The 15,660-nt window shown below is 48.1% G+C and overlaps 1 protein-coding gene across 2 annotated transcripts in view; it reads right to left on the minus strand.

Moving 5' to 3' along the window:
- The window catches only part of LOC149335276 (uncharacterized), a 91,447-nt gene that overhangs the window by 37,977 nt on the left and 37,810 nt on the right, over positions 1–15,660 (minus strand). The window contains exon 1 of one of the 2 annotated variants that reach the window (XM_089551943.1): positions 12,627–12,880. The exons of the other annotated variant lie outside the window; for it this stretch is intronic. Within the exon in view, the coding sequence (XP_089408069.1) occupies positions 12,627–12,687 (61 nt within the window). The 5' untranslated portion in view covers positions 12,688–12,880. Of the gene's footprint in view, positions 1–12,626; positions 12,881–15,660 lie in introns of those variants that run through there. 2 annotated transcript variants of the gene reach the window in all.

Consider the following 15,660-nt stretch of genomic DNA (forward strand, 5'->3'; position numbering starts at 1 on the left):
GAGACAACATGTTGCCACGTGCCTCATTCGGTAACGATACAGCGCAATGGAATCTCGGTTTTATGGGTTTTTGCTGAAAAAAATACTTCTCGACATGTGTCCACTGGTTGATGCCCCCGATGAGGCGATGACTGCAGCCTGACGGCAGCTAACCTGTCTTTCCTTTGAGGTCATCCTGCCCGAAACGTTATCACTATTTAAAAAAAAAAGTGCAATACAAAAGCGAGCTTTACAAAACTTGCGCGTTTTGCAACCGCCGTATGCAAACCGGCGTCTGCAGTTCTTAGCGCAAGAAACCCACGCCAAACGCCATCAGAACGTGGGTCCGAGGAATGTATTGTGTGGCAGAACACTCGCATTTAGTAGACGACGGATAGGTGGTCAGCGAATGAAGACGTTTTTAGAAGAAAACACCGAGTGGCTGATACACAACCTCTACTGACATCTCCTGCGCGGCGAGAATAAAGAGAGTAAGAGTAGATGAGTGAAGTGAATTTTGCAGGTAATCCCAGAGCATGGAAGGCAGTTTACCGGCATCCCTCAAAAGAAAAGTACATAACAGCCGTGTCGTACCAGTACTCATTCAAGGTGCAGAAAAGTGGAGGCTAATGAGGAGGGTTCAACTTAAACTGAGGACAGCGCTGCGAGCTGTAGAAAAGAAAACGATAGATGTAACGTTTGGAGACAGGAATACAGCAGAGTGGGTCAGGGAGCAACATTGATTCAACGACATCCCAGTTCAGACCAAGGAGAAATGAGCGTGGGCAACGCATGTGATGCGAAGCAAAGGTAAGCGATAGGCGTTAAGGGTGACAGACTGGCTTCCAAGAGACGGCAAGCGTAGCAGAGGGAGCCGAAATGCATGTAGATGGATGAGATTATGAAGCTGATGGGAATAAGCCGACAATAGCTGGCACAGGGCAGACTTAATTGCAGTTATGGGATAAAGACTATATACCGGACTGCAATGCTTTCCTGGTGGACATGTTATTGCTACCTTCATGGTGGAGTAAGAACTATCTAATTTCAAATCTAGCAGAGAAAAAAACCTTAACCTTGCCGTCGCAATACGCACCTATCACTGCAAGTTCAGAAGTTCAACTAAGTGAACGGCACACGAAGGGCGTCATGAGCACGAGAGTTTCGAGGCCCATCTGTGAGCAATCGAAGCCAATATTCTGCTTACTGCTGCTTGTCTCTTTCTCCACAGTCTGTGCTCGATCCTTCGTGCCGAAATTCTCCTCGTTCTTATTATGGGGGTCCGAGCATTATTGGGACCCGAACAAACGGAAATGGCGACCGCCGTCTGCCAGAAGAAAGTAAGTGGCAGGTGGGCAGGTGAGAAATTCCGTGCGTTAACATCGGATACAATGAACTTTCGGAAAGAGTGTGGAAATTGTTTTTATTAATCTTTTTATTCGTTGTGTTCATAAATGGGAAATTAGAGGTGTAATCTTTGCTTAGAAGGGTTGTTTTGTAGGCCAGTTGGTGATACATATTTCAAGAAATGCTTCGGCCCGGCAGACAAGGACAAACGTAGAAAACACACCACAGAGCGCCATGTGGGGTGTTTTCTACGTTTGTCCTTGTCTGCCGCACCGAAGCATTTCTTGAAATATGTAATCTTTGTACTACTGAAAGGTAACTGGTTAAAAAGTCGGACAGAAATAAGCAAACGCCACCTGTGAATAATTCATACGCATGTCATACCGAGCCCCTTATTTGCCTTCCCGCTAGCTGACTGAAGCTGGCTTAGGTAAAGCCTAGCTGACCTGCTTGTCCGGACGCATTTTTAACCTACCTTTTAACCCACAGGTAAACCAATAGGTGTGCTTACACCATCTTGCATGTGCAGGGTGTTGAAAATAAGGCTTATGGATTAAAAAAAAACATACCAAGAGCAGTACACAAAAGTGATTATTGTAACTGGGTTACGCAGCCAGGCAGACACAAACAGCGAGTAAAATTGTCACGGGCACCTGAGAATTGACTAAAATTTATTAAGTAACCTTTGACTTTTTATTCAGTGCAGCTAGCGTGCTTGTTTAAACTGAAAACTTAGAGACAGTCCATGGCATTCCGAGACTATTCTATTTTGCGCAGTTTTAGTAACGCGTCGGTGTGCTGAGACAGCACGTCTAAAACTTGAGCCCAACCCGTGTAATCAAGCATGTTAGACAGCGGCACTCAGCATGAGGCTCCTGCATTGTATGACGCAGCTGTTTAGTATGGCGCCCCGCCTGGCAATAATGTGGAGCTGTAAGCGAGGGGGATAGCTTTTTGTTCTAGGCTAGCATGGAGGAAGGAAAGAACTCAGGAGAGACGGTTACGTCACATTTTTTGAAGCCGCTCCCCCTCCCCCCCCCCCCCCCTACTTGGCCGCCGTCTCGGCGCGCTTGCGCATGCGCAGCAGAAAATGTAGCAGACGACGCCGCTGCGCCGTCGGCCGAAGACTCCCATCAGTCCTTGCGAAAGCGCGCAACTTCCGGCACTCTTCTGGCGTGCAGCTCGGATAGCGAGAGCCTCTGCTGCGCCAAGCTAGCGATGAATCGCTGTGCCGGCAGTGGGGGACGAACGCTCTTTATGTAGGCGATAGCTTCTTCAGTGCATGATAAGACTTGGCGCCGCTTTGGACTTTGCACGCGGTTAAAGGGTGAGTCTACTGAATTTTATCGACCATATTTTCTTTGCGGCAACCGATAGCTCTTTACTCAAATTACCGTTTAGCCAGCTGTGGTGCCAAGGAGTGCGGTAGAACATTTTAAAACAGATTTTATTAATGTGAGAACACATCTGTATGAGATGGTAGTCTCATCTGGCAACCATCTGGATTTCCGCCGCGCGGCGACAAACATGGCGGCGCCCGTCGAAGCCGGACCTCTCGCTTCGGACTGAATTCTCGTTGTTGCTGCCTTTTTCAGTGCGTTCACTGGCCATAAATGGGGCGCCTGTCTTTCGCTTCGTCTCATCTCGCCTCTAAGAAAACATATAAGGGATAAATTTGCTTTATTTTAATAATTAGAGTGACGATTCTGCCGCTCCTAGGCTTAAGTGCAGAGTCGGTTTGTTTACAGCAATGGTTCCCGTCCTGATGACCAGATGGCGCCACTATAGGCTGAGTTTATTTTTGCGTCTCGGCTAGCATACGCTGAACTAAAAGTGGGAATGTGCCTGCGTTTTGCGTACGTGTAACTAAAAATATTCATGTGATTTACAGAAAAAGCGATCGGTACGCCTTCTGCAGTTTACTAGAACAAAACGTGTGTTTCTCTGACATTGCGGCATACAAATGGTACGTAGTATATTCACTTATGCTTCTACAAAAAAAGACTACCACTTTCTTGAACAAAATGAACGTTTGGGGTCGCCACCATGCTTTTTTACGCGACTTTTAACGCCGAAATAAAATATAAATTCCTGCCTAAACCGGGCGCAGACCCCTCGTTATTGATGTTATAGGGTGCCAACTACCAGAATATGCCATTATTTATACACTCATCTCGGTGAGTAGACTGACCCTTTAAGCGCAGCGAAATGACCCCGGGCCTCATCGATTTGCCGCGCTTGTGCAGCCCGCTGGCTGTCAGAAAATTTGCCCCTAACAGGAAGGCACGCCATGGTCACATGGGCTAGCGAGCACCGGAACCAGCCCGCCGGAAATGACGGCGGCAAAGCTCCCGCGCACAGTGGCGTAGCCAGATATATTTTTCGTGGGTCGTTATATGCCGCCGTTAAAAAATAAAAAGAAAGAGAGCCCGCGCCCAAACAGTATCTTAGTCATTGTTTTCTGTAATTCTTTCGCTTTAACATCTAAATACAAATACTAGTGCACACCAGACTCTGAAGACTTGATTCGTAAGAAAGCATTTATACTTTAACAAAATAAAACACTAGCACGAAAAATTGCGTCTATGTACAATATTTTTTTTACGCAGAATACAACAGCACTTTAGCTTCTGCTCTACAGCTAAGTCAGCATCTGTGAACGAATGGCATTTGTCAAAGCTTCTACCTCATGCATGTGAACCTGCGCCCGGCTTCAGAGTCGCTTTAAAAAAAAGCACTTTTTCGAGGTAGTCTGTGATAATTTGAGGACAATGAAAGGACGAAAAAGTAAGCTGACGTGAAAATTCATGTTTAATTTGGTGAACAGTGCCCATATTTAAAACGAGTGCAATGACTCTTTTCTGTAGTAACTTCCGCTTCCTGTTAGAGAGCCGCGACTCCGTTCATCAACACTTTCGAGCACAAATAGAAAACGCAAACACATCGGAACATTCCTGAATAATTACCAGAAATAAAACAATGGCCACTATTTGAAATTCAACACGGAACTGTCGGGCTAGGAAAAAGAACGCTATTAATATATCGTCACGGCAATGAACAAACTCCTGTGAGTTCCTTTACAAGCTGAGCATTACATAAAATCGTCTGTTCAACACCTTGACGACAGTAAAATCGTCCATCGGGGAGGGGGGGGGGGGGGGAGACTGAAACACACACACCCCCTGGCCCTTCCCACGCATCACAGAGGGCAGATGTCTCCACAGGTCTAATCTGCGGTCCGCTGGAACGCTTCCAGGTGCACTGCGGGGCAAGTCGGGTAATCGCGTGCTCTTCCGAACACCGAGATTGCGCTGTGTGTTTGTGTGTTTGTGCGCGCGCGCGTGTGTGTGCGTGCGCCCTCCCAAGGTGCCCTCCCAAGTGCTGCAGACGCGTTCGCTTTGCTCTCGTACGTGTTAAGGCCGGACTCCATAGAAACTTCTACGTCTTACGCGCCGTGCCCGCCTGCGCGTTGTGCGCGGCGCCCAAGACGACCAAAAAACATGTCCCTAGCATTATATACACATGGTGCGCTCTCCTCGCGCATGCGCAGTAGTGCGCGGTGCGGCAGTCGTAAATACAGCGGCGGGCGCACGCGGATCCGGCGCGTCTGCCGAGACTGCGACGTCAGGCCTCTGGAATGCGCCGACCGGGAAAGCATCGGAAAGGAGCGCGCGCGCCGTTGTCGACGGCGGCAAGGGCGATGCAGCTGCTACTCTCGTGACGTCACGCGGCTGCCGCGCATGCGCAGCGTGGTCGGCGCAGAGAGCACGCGAAGCTCTTCCAACCTAGAGTCACTGGAAAAAATTTCAGAGTACCGCAAAGGTCGGAATTTGACTGGCAACACTGAGCGGCCACTGCCATTTACCTTCCAAGCCGACTGCGTCGCAGGAAGGTCGCCGTGTTGGAAGAGCTTGATATTCGGTGACATATCGGGTTGAGTGTTCACTGAAGCGCAAATACTTCGTGCTCGGAGACAATGGTTACTCAGAAGAGAAAAAATAATGTTATTTTGTGCGAAGTAATGCAGCCGGCGGTTTGTTTTGCTCCGCGGTTGCGTTTACTGCAGGAACTGTGCTATGATTGTGAGCAGGATCTTAGCGCTGCTATCGGGAGCTTGTGCACGCCTTTTTTCCCCTTCCGCGGAGCAAGCTACGAAGGAAACATTTCGCCACTCCGAGCAGCAAAGAGACAAGCGCGTGCTTTTGGGCAGTGAGCATCGTGGACCGCCACGGGACTACCGTCTCGTTCAAGCAGGACGAAATCTTCTTCCCATCCACTCTAGGCTTCTCGAAGTCTTCAGCACAAAAGTGGTCCTGCAAATGTTTGTTGTACGGTTAGAAGAGTGATGCTGGTCACCCAAATGCTGGGCTGCCCAAGGAGGCTCCCAGGGCTTTTTCGAGTGAAGCCCTGTTTCAAATATGTGGAACAAGAAAAACATGGAAGATAGCTGTAATAATAAGCTGAAACACCGAAATAAAAAGGCGAAGAAAAACAATACGTTATAAAGGTTTCTAAGTTTACGCAGTGACACTTAAAATAGCTCATTTGGGATGTAAACACGCATGTCGCCGCAAACACGCAACTTCAAGGATTGCTAACATTTCACCCATTTCTATTTTTCTACCAGTCCCAACACAACTGAACAGAAAGCGGCCGTTATGTGAACGTAAGACATGCCCGTCCATGCTTTTATTGACTGCGATCGTCACGGTCCGCGAAAAACAAGTGCCATGGGTCGAATGACTCGAGGCGCGGAATTCTCGCGCGACAAGTTTGTGCCTTCGCGTGCCACAAGCACGGAATAGTCCGAAGAGCCGCGTGTGTTGAGTAACAAGCGCGTACACCTGTACCCGCGTCAAGTGGGCAAGCCGCGAACGATCCCTGCGCGACATGCGCGACGGTCTTGCTGTGAACTCCTATTCTCTTAGCATCCTATCGCTAACACCGCGTGCACTGCGCGTACATACCTTCTAAAACAGCACCAAAAAGCACAAGGAAGGTTCACTTAGCAGCGTGTGTTTTTTGTGTTTTTTGAAGGCTTGAAGTTCTCCCGGTCGATTCTGTGCAACCACGCAGAACGGCGCTCTCGGTCATTTTTCCCGGTCGGAATAGAGAAAAAAGTCTTTCCGGACTCGGTGCGGTTGCTAAATCCGAAGGCGCAGCAGCCAGGCATGATTTCTTCGGTATCAAACACGAGAGCGACAGTTGCAACACGAGAAACGTCGGAAACCTGCGCTCTTCTCAGCCGGCCCGACCGGCGCTTGGAAGGTATATGGCACCCCAAGATCACGTGGTACGGTTGGGCCAATGACCGCGTCGGCGGCGCGGGGAAAAGAAATGCGGTACTCTGAAATTTTTCCAGTGACTCTATTCCAACCCGCGTAGTGATGCCTAGCTGCAAAAAGCGGCACACAGCTGCAAGCGTGTGGCACCAGTACGCGGCCTGTCGCGCGCAACCTGCTCCGCTCCGGAAAAAAAAAAGAAGAGAACGCCCACTGATTAGTCGATGCTGGCGCGTCGGAAATAGCGCGCGCGCTGCCGCGAGTCGAGCACGCACTTATTATCTGGCACTTGTATCTGAGCGTCATAGACACACACGGCGGCGGCCGACGCGTCGCGCATGCGCAGACTTCCTCTGGCCGGCGCGTGGGCGCCAAAGCGTGCAGGACGCGCCCCGAAAAGTGCCCATGGCTCACTTGTCGACTGCTCCTGCTCAAGATAATGTGGAAGTAATGGTGGTAGCCCGGCGGGCACGGCGAGCGGGGTGGCAGTGTCTTCCGCACCAACTGTAGTCAGAAGTAAAAATTCAGCAGCAGAAAACTTGGTGTATCGCATAGTGATACAGGGAGGTATGGCATTTTAAATAACGTTCCAAAGCCCTACTGAGACGTTCCAATGAGCCGCTCGTATCTGGTTATGGGAAGATATAGTTCATAACATCCGAAAAAATTAATAGAAATCTATATCTCGTTCGGACAGGGTCCATAGCATTCCAAATACTTTCCATACGATTTCAATACAGTGTACGCGATGTCGTATGGAGTCCGTAAGTTTCCATACTTGCTTCTATAAGTCCATGCCGACTCCATATGCTACATACCGACTCCATAATGACTCCGGAGTAATTTCGACTACGTGGGGTTATCTAACATCCATTTACCTTGGACACTACACGGATGCCTTGCTTTTCGTCTCTCAAAACGCGGCCGTCAGGGCTATTATGGAACCAGCCTCTGCGGGCTTATCAGTCGAGCGCCGTAACCACTACGGCAGAGCTGACATTGCGTGATCGCTTTTACCCAGGCATAAAAGAAAAGAACTAGCACAATGACGTCACCTAACGGCGAAAATCTCATCGCGCTGCTGGCGCGACGCCGTGCTTTGCGAGCGCACCTTGTACTTTTGTTATCGTCCTGTTCGTAACCGCAGCGCCGAGCGTTCCTCTCTGCCGCTCCGGTGGCTCTTCAATAGTGCTAATCTTTTTTACTCGCCGCTGAACGTTTCTTTCAGTGGCGCTGCTTCGTACGCAAAGAAATTCTTGGTCCAGCTAAAGTCTGCTGGTCACAAAAATGCACTGTGAGGGCGAACAAGAAGGGACTGTGGTTCCTGCCCAAGTGTGTAGAGGGTCTTTACGCAAGCACAAACGTGCCCGCCCTCCCTCGGCATGCGCAGAAGCAGGCAGGTGGACGTTTGAACGAGGAGAAGCTGCTACTCCATTCGAATCTTTCTGCTGCGTCAAGCAAGCCTGTCTCGAGGGAAGCGCGGAAATACTTCTCGGCCTTCTATAGAACGGCCGTGCGTAACACTAGGACGTACGCACTCAAGCTTTGCGTTTTGTTCGCTTCAAGCTGAGGCTTCAGTTTTACCGGGGATTAGCGGCACGAGGGGTGATCCCCAATGAAGAAGTTCAAGGTAGAGGGCCTCCTCGAAATTTTCGAAGAATTGGGTATTTCGGTAGACTCGACCAGAACAGGAGAAGCGATCATGCATTTTATACGGGCGTAGGTGGCGACAATCGACGAGGCATAGGAGACGTGGGAGGCGATTGTAGAACGAAAAGCGGAGCATGAAACGGGAAGGCTTCGTCAGGAGAAAGAGAAGCGAGAAGAGGAGGAGAAGCGAAAACTTCGTGAGGAAAACGAGAAGAGAGAACTACTGCAGCAGCAGGAAAGAGGAAGGCTCCGAGAGGAGCAAGAATGACAATGGCAGGAGCAGTGTCGTAAGAGACTGGCTGTGGTAGAGGAACTACGTGGACGAGAGCAGCACGAGCTCATGCGTAAGTTTCAGTTTCTCAAATAGCAAAGAGCGAGAGCTCGTTTGAGATTTTTTAGAAGAGGAGAAAATTTCAAAGCTTTTCGCGCAAATTTAGAACACATTTGCGAAGAGGAGGAGCTAGACCAGGCCGAGTGGTCAATGAAGTTGGTGACCATCCTCTCTGGTGACGCCGGCGGCGCATTAGCGTGCCTGTCAGATGAGGAGGAGGACAACTATGCAAGAGCGAAAAGTGCCCTCTTTCGCTTCTTCGGCATTCGTGTAGAGGTCGACGGCAAAGTTCGAAATGATGGCAACGGGCAGCGCTCCCATCAGAGAGTCAGCGGCTAGCCAAAGAACCCCGCTTGGTCAACTAGGAAAAAAAAAACAGTTGCTGAGAAGAGCAGTGAGGCGTCAGCTTAAAGCCCGGAAAGAACTGCCAGTTAGACAGGAGCAGGGAGCGAATGTGTAAGGTCTAAGGGCGAAGCGTTCGCCGAAAAGTGCCACACAGACGATATGGTTGCCGTAACTCGGAAATGTAATAATGCTGCTCCAAAATTCAATATTCAGGACAGCGAACTGTTATGCTTTGCAGAAATCGAGGCAGGTTCCGACGGGCGGTGACGCACCGAAAGCGATAGCTGCAAGTTCTGCTGTAAACGAGAGATGCGCTCCAGCGCTGCATCGAAACAAAGATCAGCTTGCCTTAGATAATTTTTTTTTTAGTTTACAATTTTGCATTTTTTATCTTCTTTACTGCAAACTGTCCATATACTTCTGTCTATAAAGTCTATAGACTCTCTATAGACAACTCCTAGAGGACAGTCTATTGGCAATACAAATGCTACAGACAGTCTATAGAAAATCTATAGATGTATGGCCATACAGTTTTAGTATACATTTGTCTACAGACAGTTTTTAGACTATGAATAGTCAAAAAGAAATTTCTATAGGAAGCTAATAGAGTCTATAAGAAGCCAACAGACTGTATATAGACCATTTATAAGGGCGGTGAAGGCCAAATCATAGCGGTTAGTGACAGAGCACAAAAAAAAATACAAATGCTATAGACAGTCTCTAGACAATCTATAGATGTATGCCTATACACTTTTAGTAGACTTTTGCCTATCGACTATGAAGAGCCAAAAAGAAATTTCTACAGGAATGAAATAGAGTCTATAAGAAGCCCACCGACTGTCTCTAGAACATCTTATAAGGGCATGAAGGCCAAATCATAGCGGCTAGTGACAGAGAACAGGCAAACGAGATCGTGCTCGGAAGGAATATCAGCGAAGGGGTTGGTCAGGTGAGCCGTCGCCTAGTACCGAGACCCGAGCGCAGGTCCTATCGCTACAGCAGAAAAAGGGGCGAACGCGACCAGCCTTCGAGAAAGGATAGGATAGCTGTTGATGCTGAGGCGAACGCCGGCAGCTTAGCACGTGACGGCATCGCGATAACTGAAGGCGCACTGAACAGATTTGCTACGGCAGCTTTCAAAAGGCGGCGGCTCACGAAGAAAACCAATTTGGATGGCTTCGCTAAAAATAAAAATGTGCGGGTCAAGAAGCCTGTACGTTTGAGGGCCGACAAATCGCGTAACTCCCGGAAACATCCCGTGAGTTTGACCAACAATATCAGAGTGTTATAGCATACCGGTGCCTGTTTAGGTTATGGTTTAATGCGTTACCGGACGCTAGATTTACGGCTTAGCGCTGCAACACTCCAGAGGACGTTGCAAGTTACCGTAAACCGTAAACGAGTGCTGATGATGGCGGATTCCCCACTACTGAAGGCATAAATACGAACGAAGCTCAAAGCATTTCTATGCAGTGAGATGTCAAATGCACTTTAACAATCTTTTTTCCTCTGGATATAAAGACTCCCACACTACTTTCTTCTAAAAGCCGGCTCAGGGCCGTTTCAAATGCGCCGGCGACGCTGACCACCCTACCTTGTCTGCCCTGTTTTAGTACGCAGAACGTAAGCTTGCGTACGCAGCGCTCATCGCGTTAAGAACGCTGTAAACATCGCAACTACGACAAAGACACACAGCGCTGTGTGTGTCTTTTCTATCTGTGTCCCTGTCTTTTGCGCTGTTTTAAATAATCAATTTTAGTTTGCCGTACCGCAGCGTCGCTTGTTTGGATGCATGGCTTAAAGACTTAAATGTTTTTTGAATGTAAACACAGTGGCGCCATCAAGTGACAGTAAGTCAAAGTGCTTCAACTCTGGGCTTAAGAAACTTTTTTTCGCAACACCAGCTGATGTTTTTTCAAGAGATAGACGTGGTCCCCAAAATACAAAACCCGAGTGCGGAGCAGTGGGAGACTCTGCTGTCCAGCGACCGCTGTGAAGACCAAGAAGGTCTGGTACAGCGAGCTCAACGGGCGGCAGTGGCCAGCGGAGCCCTGGACTGAGGGCAACCGACCACTGATTAGAGGCGGACGACTTCGACAGAGAAGACTCCTGGGGGTAAAATCAAGGAGAAAACGTCTCTGAAGATGCTCCCAAACCGCAGGAAAAAGGACTAGAGTAAAATAAAGTTTTTCCTTCCTTCCTTCAAGGAAGAAAACTGCGGCACTAGAGGAAAATGTTAAAGCTGGCACAAAGCTGTGTCTTAAATTGGTAAATTGGTTTTTGAGGAAAGGAAATAACGCAATAGCTGTCTTGCACATCTCGGCGGACATTTGAACCCCGCCGTAAGTCGTCGTTCTATTTTGGCTATGTACACAGCATGTTAGGCTTAACAGCCCGAAAATCGACAAATTTTCTGAAACACATTGCCTAGTTGCAACTTATACATCGACTTATGATTGAGAACACGCGAAATAAAAGCGAATACCATTAATTACAGCTAGAAATCGCGCCGAAGAATGCAGCGGCGATACTGCATTTGGTCCGAAGCGGACGTGCAGCACACCGCCATGTTTGTTTAGGAGCGAACTCTCCGCAACGCTAAAAGAGATCGCCTGAAGTGTTCGCGCCCCGATAACGGCCGCGCATTCGCAATTATCGATAGCCGAGCCCGGTAAAACGGTAAGTGAACACGGTAACGATATGCGACAAGTCTCTAATCGCAATACAGTGAATGTAGTAAACTCCGCGCTGAGTGGCGCCTGCTTGGAAAACGCACGTTTGACCTTGAGTCTGAAAGATGTAAAAAAAAAGAAATAAGGAAACTTGAATGGGCGTTCATGTACCATGGTGCGATTTTCGGCCCCAGCTGTGATACTATCTTAGAGCAGGAGGCGCAAACGCTAGTTTCCGGTAGCGAGGCAATGTCAAGGCGGTGTTTGAACATAAGCAGCGCTCACGCAAGTAAAAAAAAGAAAACTTGCTGCATCGCTCTTATTTGTCTAAAGTATTTGAGCATTGAAAAGGCAGCCTGCATGGTAAGCCTTCAGTGGCACAAACAGAGCAAGGTTTTGGTCATTCGTCGTCACCGACGAGCGCGGGCACTGGAAGCGGTCTCAAGCAGAAAGGCCGCCACCACTGAGGTGAAGCCCCACACACACATTATTTTACTATCTCTCTATTGGTACATCGGTCAACTTTGCCCGGAAAGGCGTACATAAAAAAGAAAAGTGCTGAGGCTTGGTGGTCCTCGAAGTGCTTAGGCTTAAGTAGGAGGGTGCCTTAACGTTACCCGAGAAACGGACATTTTCTCTGGAGCATTGCAGAAACCACTGAGCCACCGTGGCAGCTCAGTATTAAAGGGTTAGAGAAGCCTCTTCAGTGCCGACTTGATGAAAAGTCTGCCTGGAGACTTTCTTTCTCAAGTAGAGGGCCTTACTGATTACGCTGCCATTAGTACGAAGAAATTTACCAAGGCTATTTGTTTACAGCGTTAATAGTTTCTGAAACAACGAATGGCTGTTAGGAAAAAGCCAGCGCCGCATTCCACTGATTGGGTTCTTTCAAAGATGCATAAAAGCGGACCTTCTTCGACGGGCGGCGCCTCAAACGTCCCTTGTCTAGTGTCTGGTGTTAGGGTGCTCGCAATGAACACATCGAACCGAAGGCGAGAAGAAGCCGCTGTCGATACTCACCTGAGGTGAACTTCAAAAGCTCCGAGAGCACGAAGCAGGCAAGCAGAATGTATCCGTCCATGCTGCTCGGTGTCGGTCGAACGTATGAGCAACCTCTCGCAAAAACACCTGACAGCAGAATGAGAGAGAGGCGGTAGGATGGAAGGAAAGGTGTCTTCCCTTCCTCCAACTGGACAGACAGCGCCCTCCGTGGGCGGCCTGTGAGGTAGCTGATTATATTGTTCACGGCGGCACTCGTCTTGCGCTTTCACATATTTTTACTTTCCTTCCTTCATCCTGCCCCTATCTGCCAGCAGTGATAAGGACTACATTCATGGAAGGCAACTTGCCTGGACATTGCTCTTTCTTATTTTGCTGTTGGTACTGTCACCCGCAAGACTTGTCTTGAGAAATGGAAAGACAGAAAAGGTGAAATAGTGATTCGTTTGGTTTGGTTTATTGGGGTTTAACGTCCCAAAGCGACCCAGGCTATGAGGGACGCCGTAGTGGAGGGCTCCGGAAATTTCGACCATGAGAAAACTTACGGTGAAAGAAATCACGTGAACAATAGATCTCTCTATAAGAGCGTATACCTCAACAGCTTTGTTAAGGACGGGATGAGACAAAAGGCCACTCGACTGAGTCTGGTTTCGCTGGTGCTGACTATCACTGCTTTCCGAATCGCTGTATGGTGCCATTGGCGAGGGAGGCAGGCAATGAGAGAAAGAGCATCCAAATATTGCACAGACAATATACAGATGTCCTGGCCCATCCTGTAGTAAAAGTGCCCGGCTTCTCTCGCCTATCTGATAACAAAAGTGTGCCGCTCTATCGCAGTGTCACGCTATTGTTGGACGAGCGTGACGTTAGATAGTAGACCTCCACGATTGCCGACAAGTACAACTCACGGTCAGCCGTTGTTTTTCTCAGGGTGTCGGTCAGTCACCGATCTGCACCCTTTCGGCCGTTTCTGGGACACGTTTGTTTATTTTTTATTTTTGCAGGCTGGGCGGGCTCGGGCAGCCCAACGGCACCTCTGGGGCCCGTATTCTGGCAGTGACTACTAACTAGCCGTGTCCACTTGGGCATGTGCCCACCGGTTGATGCCCCAGATGAAGCGATGACTGCAGCCTGACGACAGCTAAGCCGTCTTTCCTTTTGAAGTCGTCCTGCCCGAAACCCTACCGCTATTTCAGTAAATCGCACTAGAAAAGTGAGTTTTGCAAAACTTGCGCTGAAAACACTTCAGACACAGAATAAACCACTAGAAGGCAGAAATAGGAGTATGTGTTTCACTGCGAAGCGATGGAAACGTCTACGCCACTACGCCATCTTTAGCATGACACCGGCGTTTGCGCTCTTTGTCTTAAGAAAGCTTTAGGCCACGCTCGACACTATCAGAATGTGGGTTCGAGACCTTTATTTTCCTGCAGAACATTCGCGTTTAGTACAAGACGGATAGGCGGTCAGCGTATGCACACGTTTTTAGAAGAAAACACCGTGGTGGTTGATACGTGAGCTCTATTGACATCTCCTGCACGGAGGGCGCGTCCTCCGCCAGATAAGGCTGATACCGCACGTTTGCACATTCTGCGGCAGTAATGGCGGCATCTTTCTTTCATAGGATATTGCCGTTTGGTCATAATGTGGTAGGAAAAGACGATCACCTCACACACTGACGATTTAAGGCCGGACAAGATGCAGCGTCGGCGCGTTCAGCCAATAGGAGCTCGTGACACGCTCGCCGCGTAGTGACGTACGCTAGTAGGCGTGGCTTTAATCTGCTGCTCTACTCCTCGGATTCGGTTCAGGTCGCGAAAACAACCAACATATTTGTGTACCGTAGCTGCGATGATCACGTTTTCAAAACCTAAAAACTGCTATCAGTCGATCGTCGTTATAACGAAACAGTTTATAACGAAATAATGGACATAACGAAGGAATGCCGATTATCCCTGGAAGCTCAATCAGCAGGGGCTATAACGAAGCTACGGCTATAATGAAGTTATCTCCGGGCCCCTTTATCTTTACAACGAAGTTCAACACTATATAAGTAATGGCGCGCTACAAATCTTCAAGTAACTGAGGAGCGTAACTGTAATAGTTAAAAGCCTAGCCATTGAATTTTCTTTGTTTGCCTGGGCAATTGACACGTCTAATCTGTTTTCTAGTGGCCATAATTGGTGAGTAAACTATACTCAAAGAAAGGCTGTTTTATCTTAATAAATCTATTTTCAAATATTGCAGTAGTCTGATAAAACGCCATTTATGCGTAATGACCAGTTGTTCAATGAAGCGTCACATGTAACTGAAAAATGCTTCGACCCAAAGGTCGGAAACTTAGTTTTACAAGAAACGCTCTAGTTTTCCAAAAAAAAAAGAACCGTGTCAAGCTATAATCTACAAAAAGTCACTTTCACAATACTACAGCTTTTAAGCATTGAAAAAGAAAAAAATTATTGAACCTCAATTTTTCTTAGCGGGGAATAATCAAGACGATAATGACGAGGCAGCGGCACAAAGGAAATGACGTCACTAACAAAAGAGGAAGTAAAGAACGTCTTAGGAGCGATGGAAAGGGGGAAAGCAGCTGGGGAGGATCGGGTAACAGCAGATTTGTTGAAGGATGGAGGGTAGATTGCGCTAGAAAATTTTGTTCACCCGGTACACACAACGCCTCATAACATTGAATGTTCCAGACTCCTGGAAGAACGGTAACATAATCTGAATCGATAATAAAGGACATGCCAAGGACTTGCAAAAAATTACAGACCGATCAACGTATTGTGCCTGCTTACAAAATATTCATTAAGTCTTGTAGAATTAGAGGATCCTTATACTTCTACCAACGAAAGGATCAGGCTGGTTCGTAAAGTCAGTAGAACTCCACGAGAGACCAGGTGATTTAAAAAGAGGTGAAAGAAAAAGCGTTGAATATAACCAAGTTCTCTATACAGCCTTAAAAATTTAAGCTTTTGACTGAGTTGAAGATTAAGCAGTCATGCAGGCATCATGCAACAAGGGTGTACAACAGGCACACGCAAGTACACTGTAA

This window comes from Amblyomma mixtum, chromosome 7 (assembly GCF_055824585.1).
Source record: "Amblyomma mixtum isolate Tamu chromosome 7, ASM5582458v1, whole genome shotgun sequence".
Lineage (NCBI taxonomy): Eukaryota > Metazoa > Arthropoda > Arachnida > Ixodida > Ixodidae > Amblyomma > Amblyomma mixtum.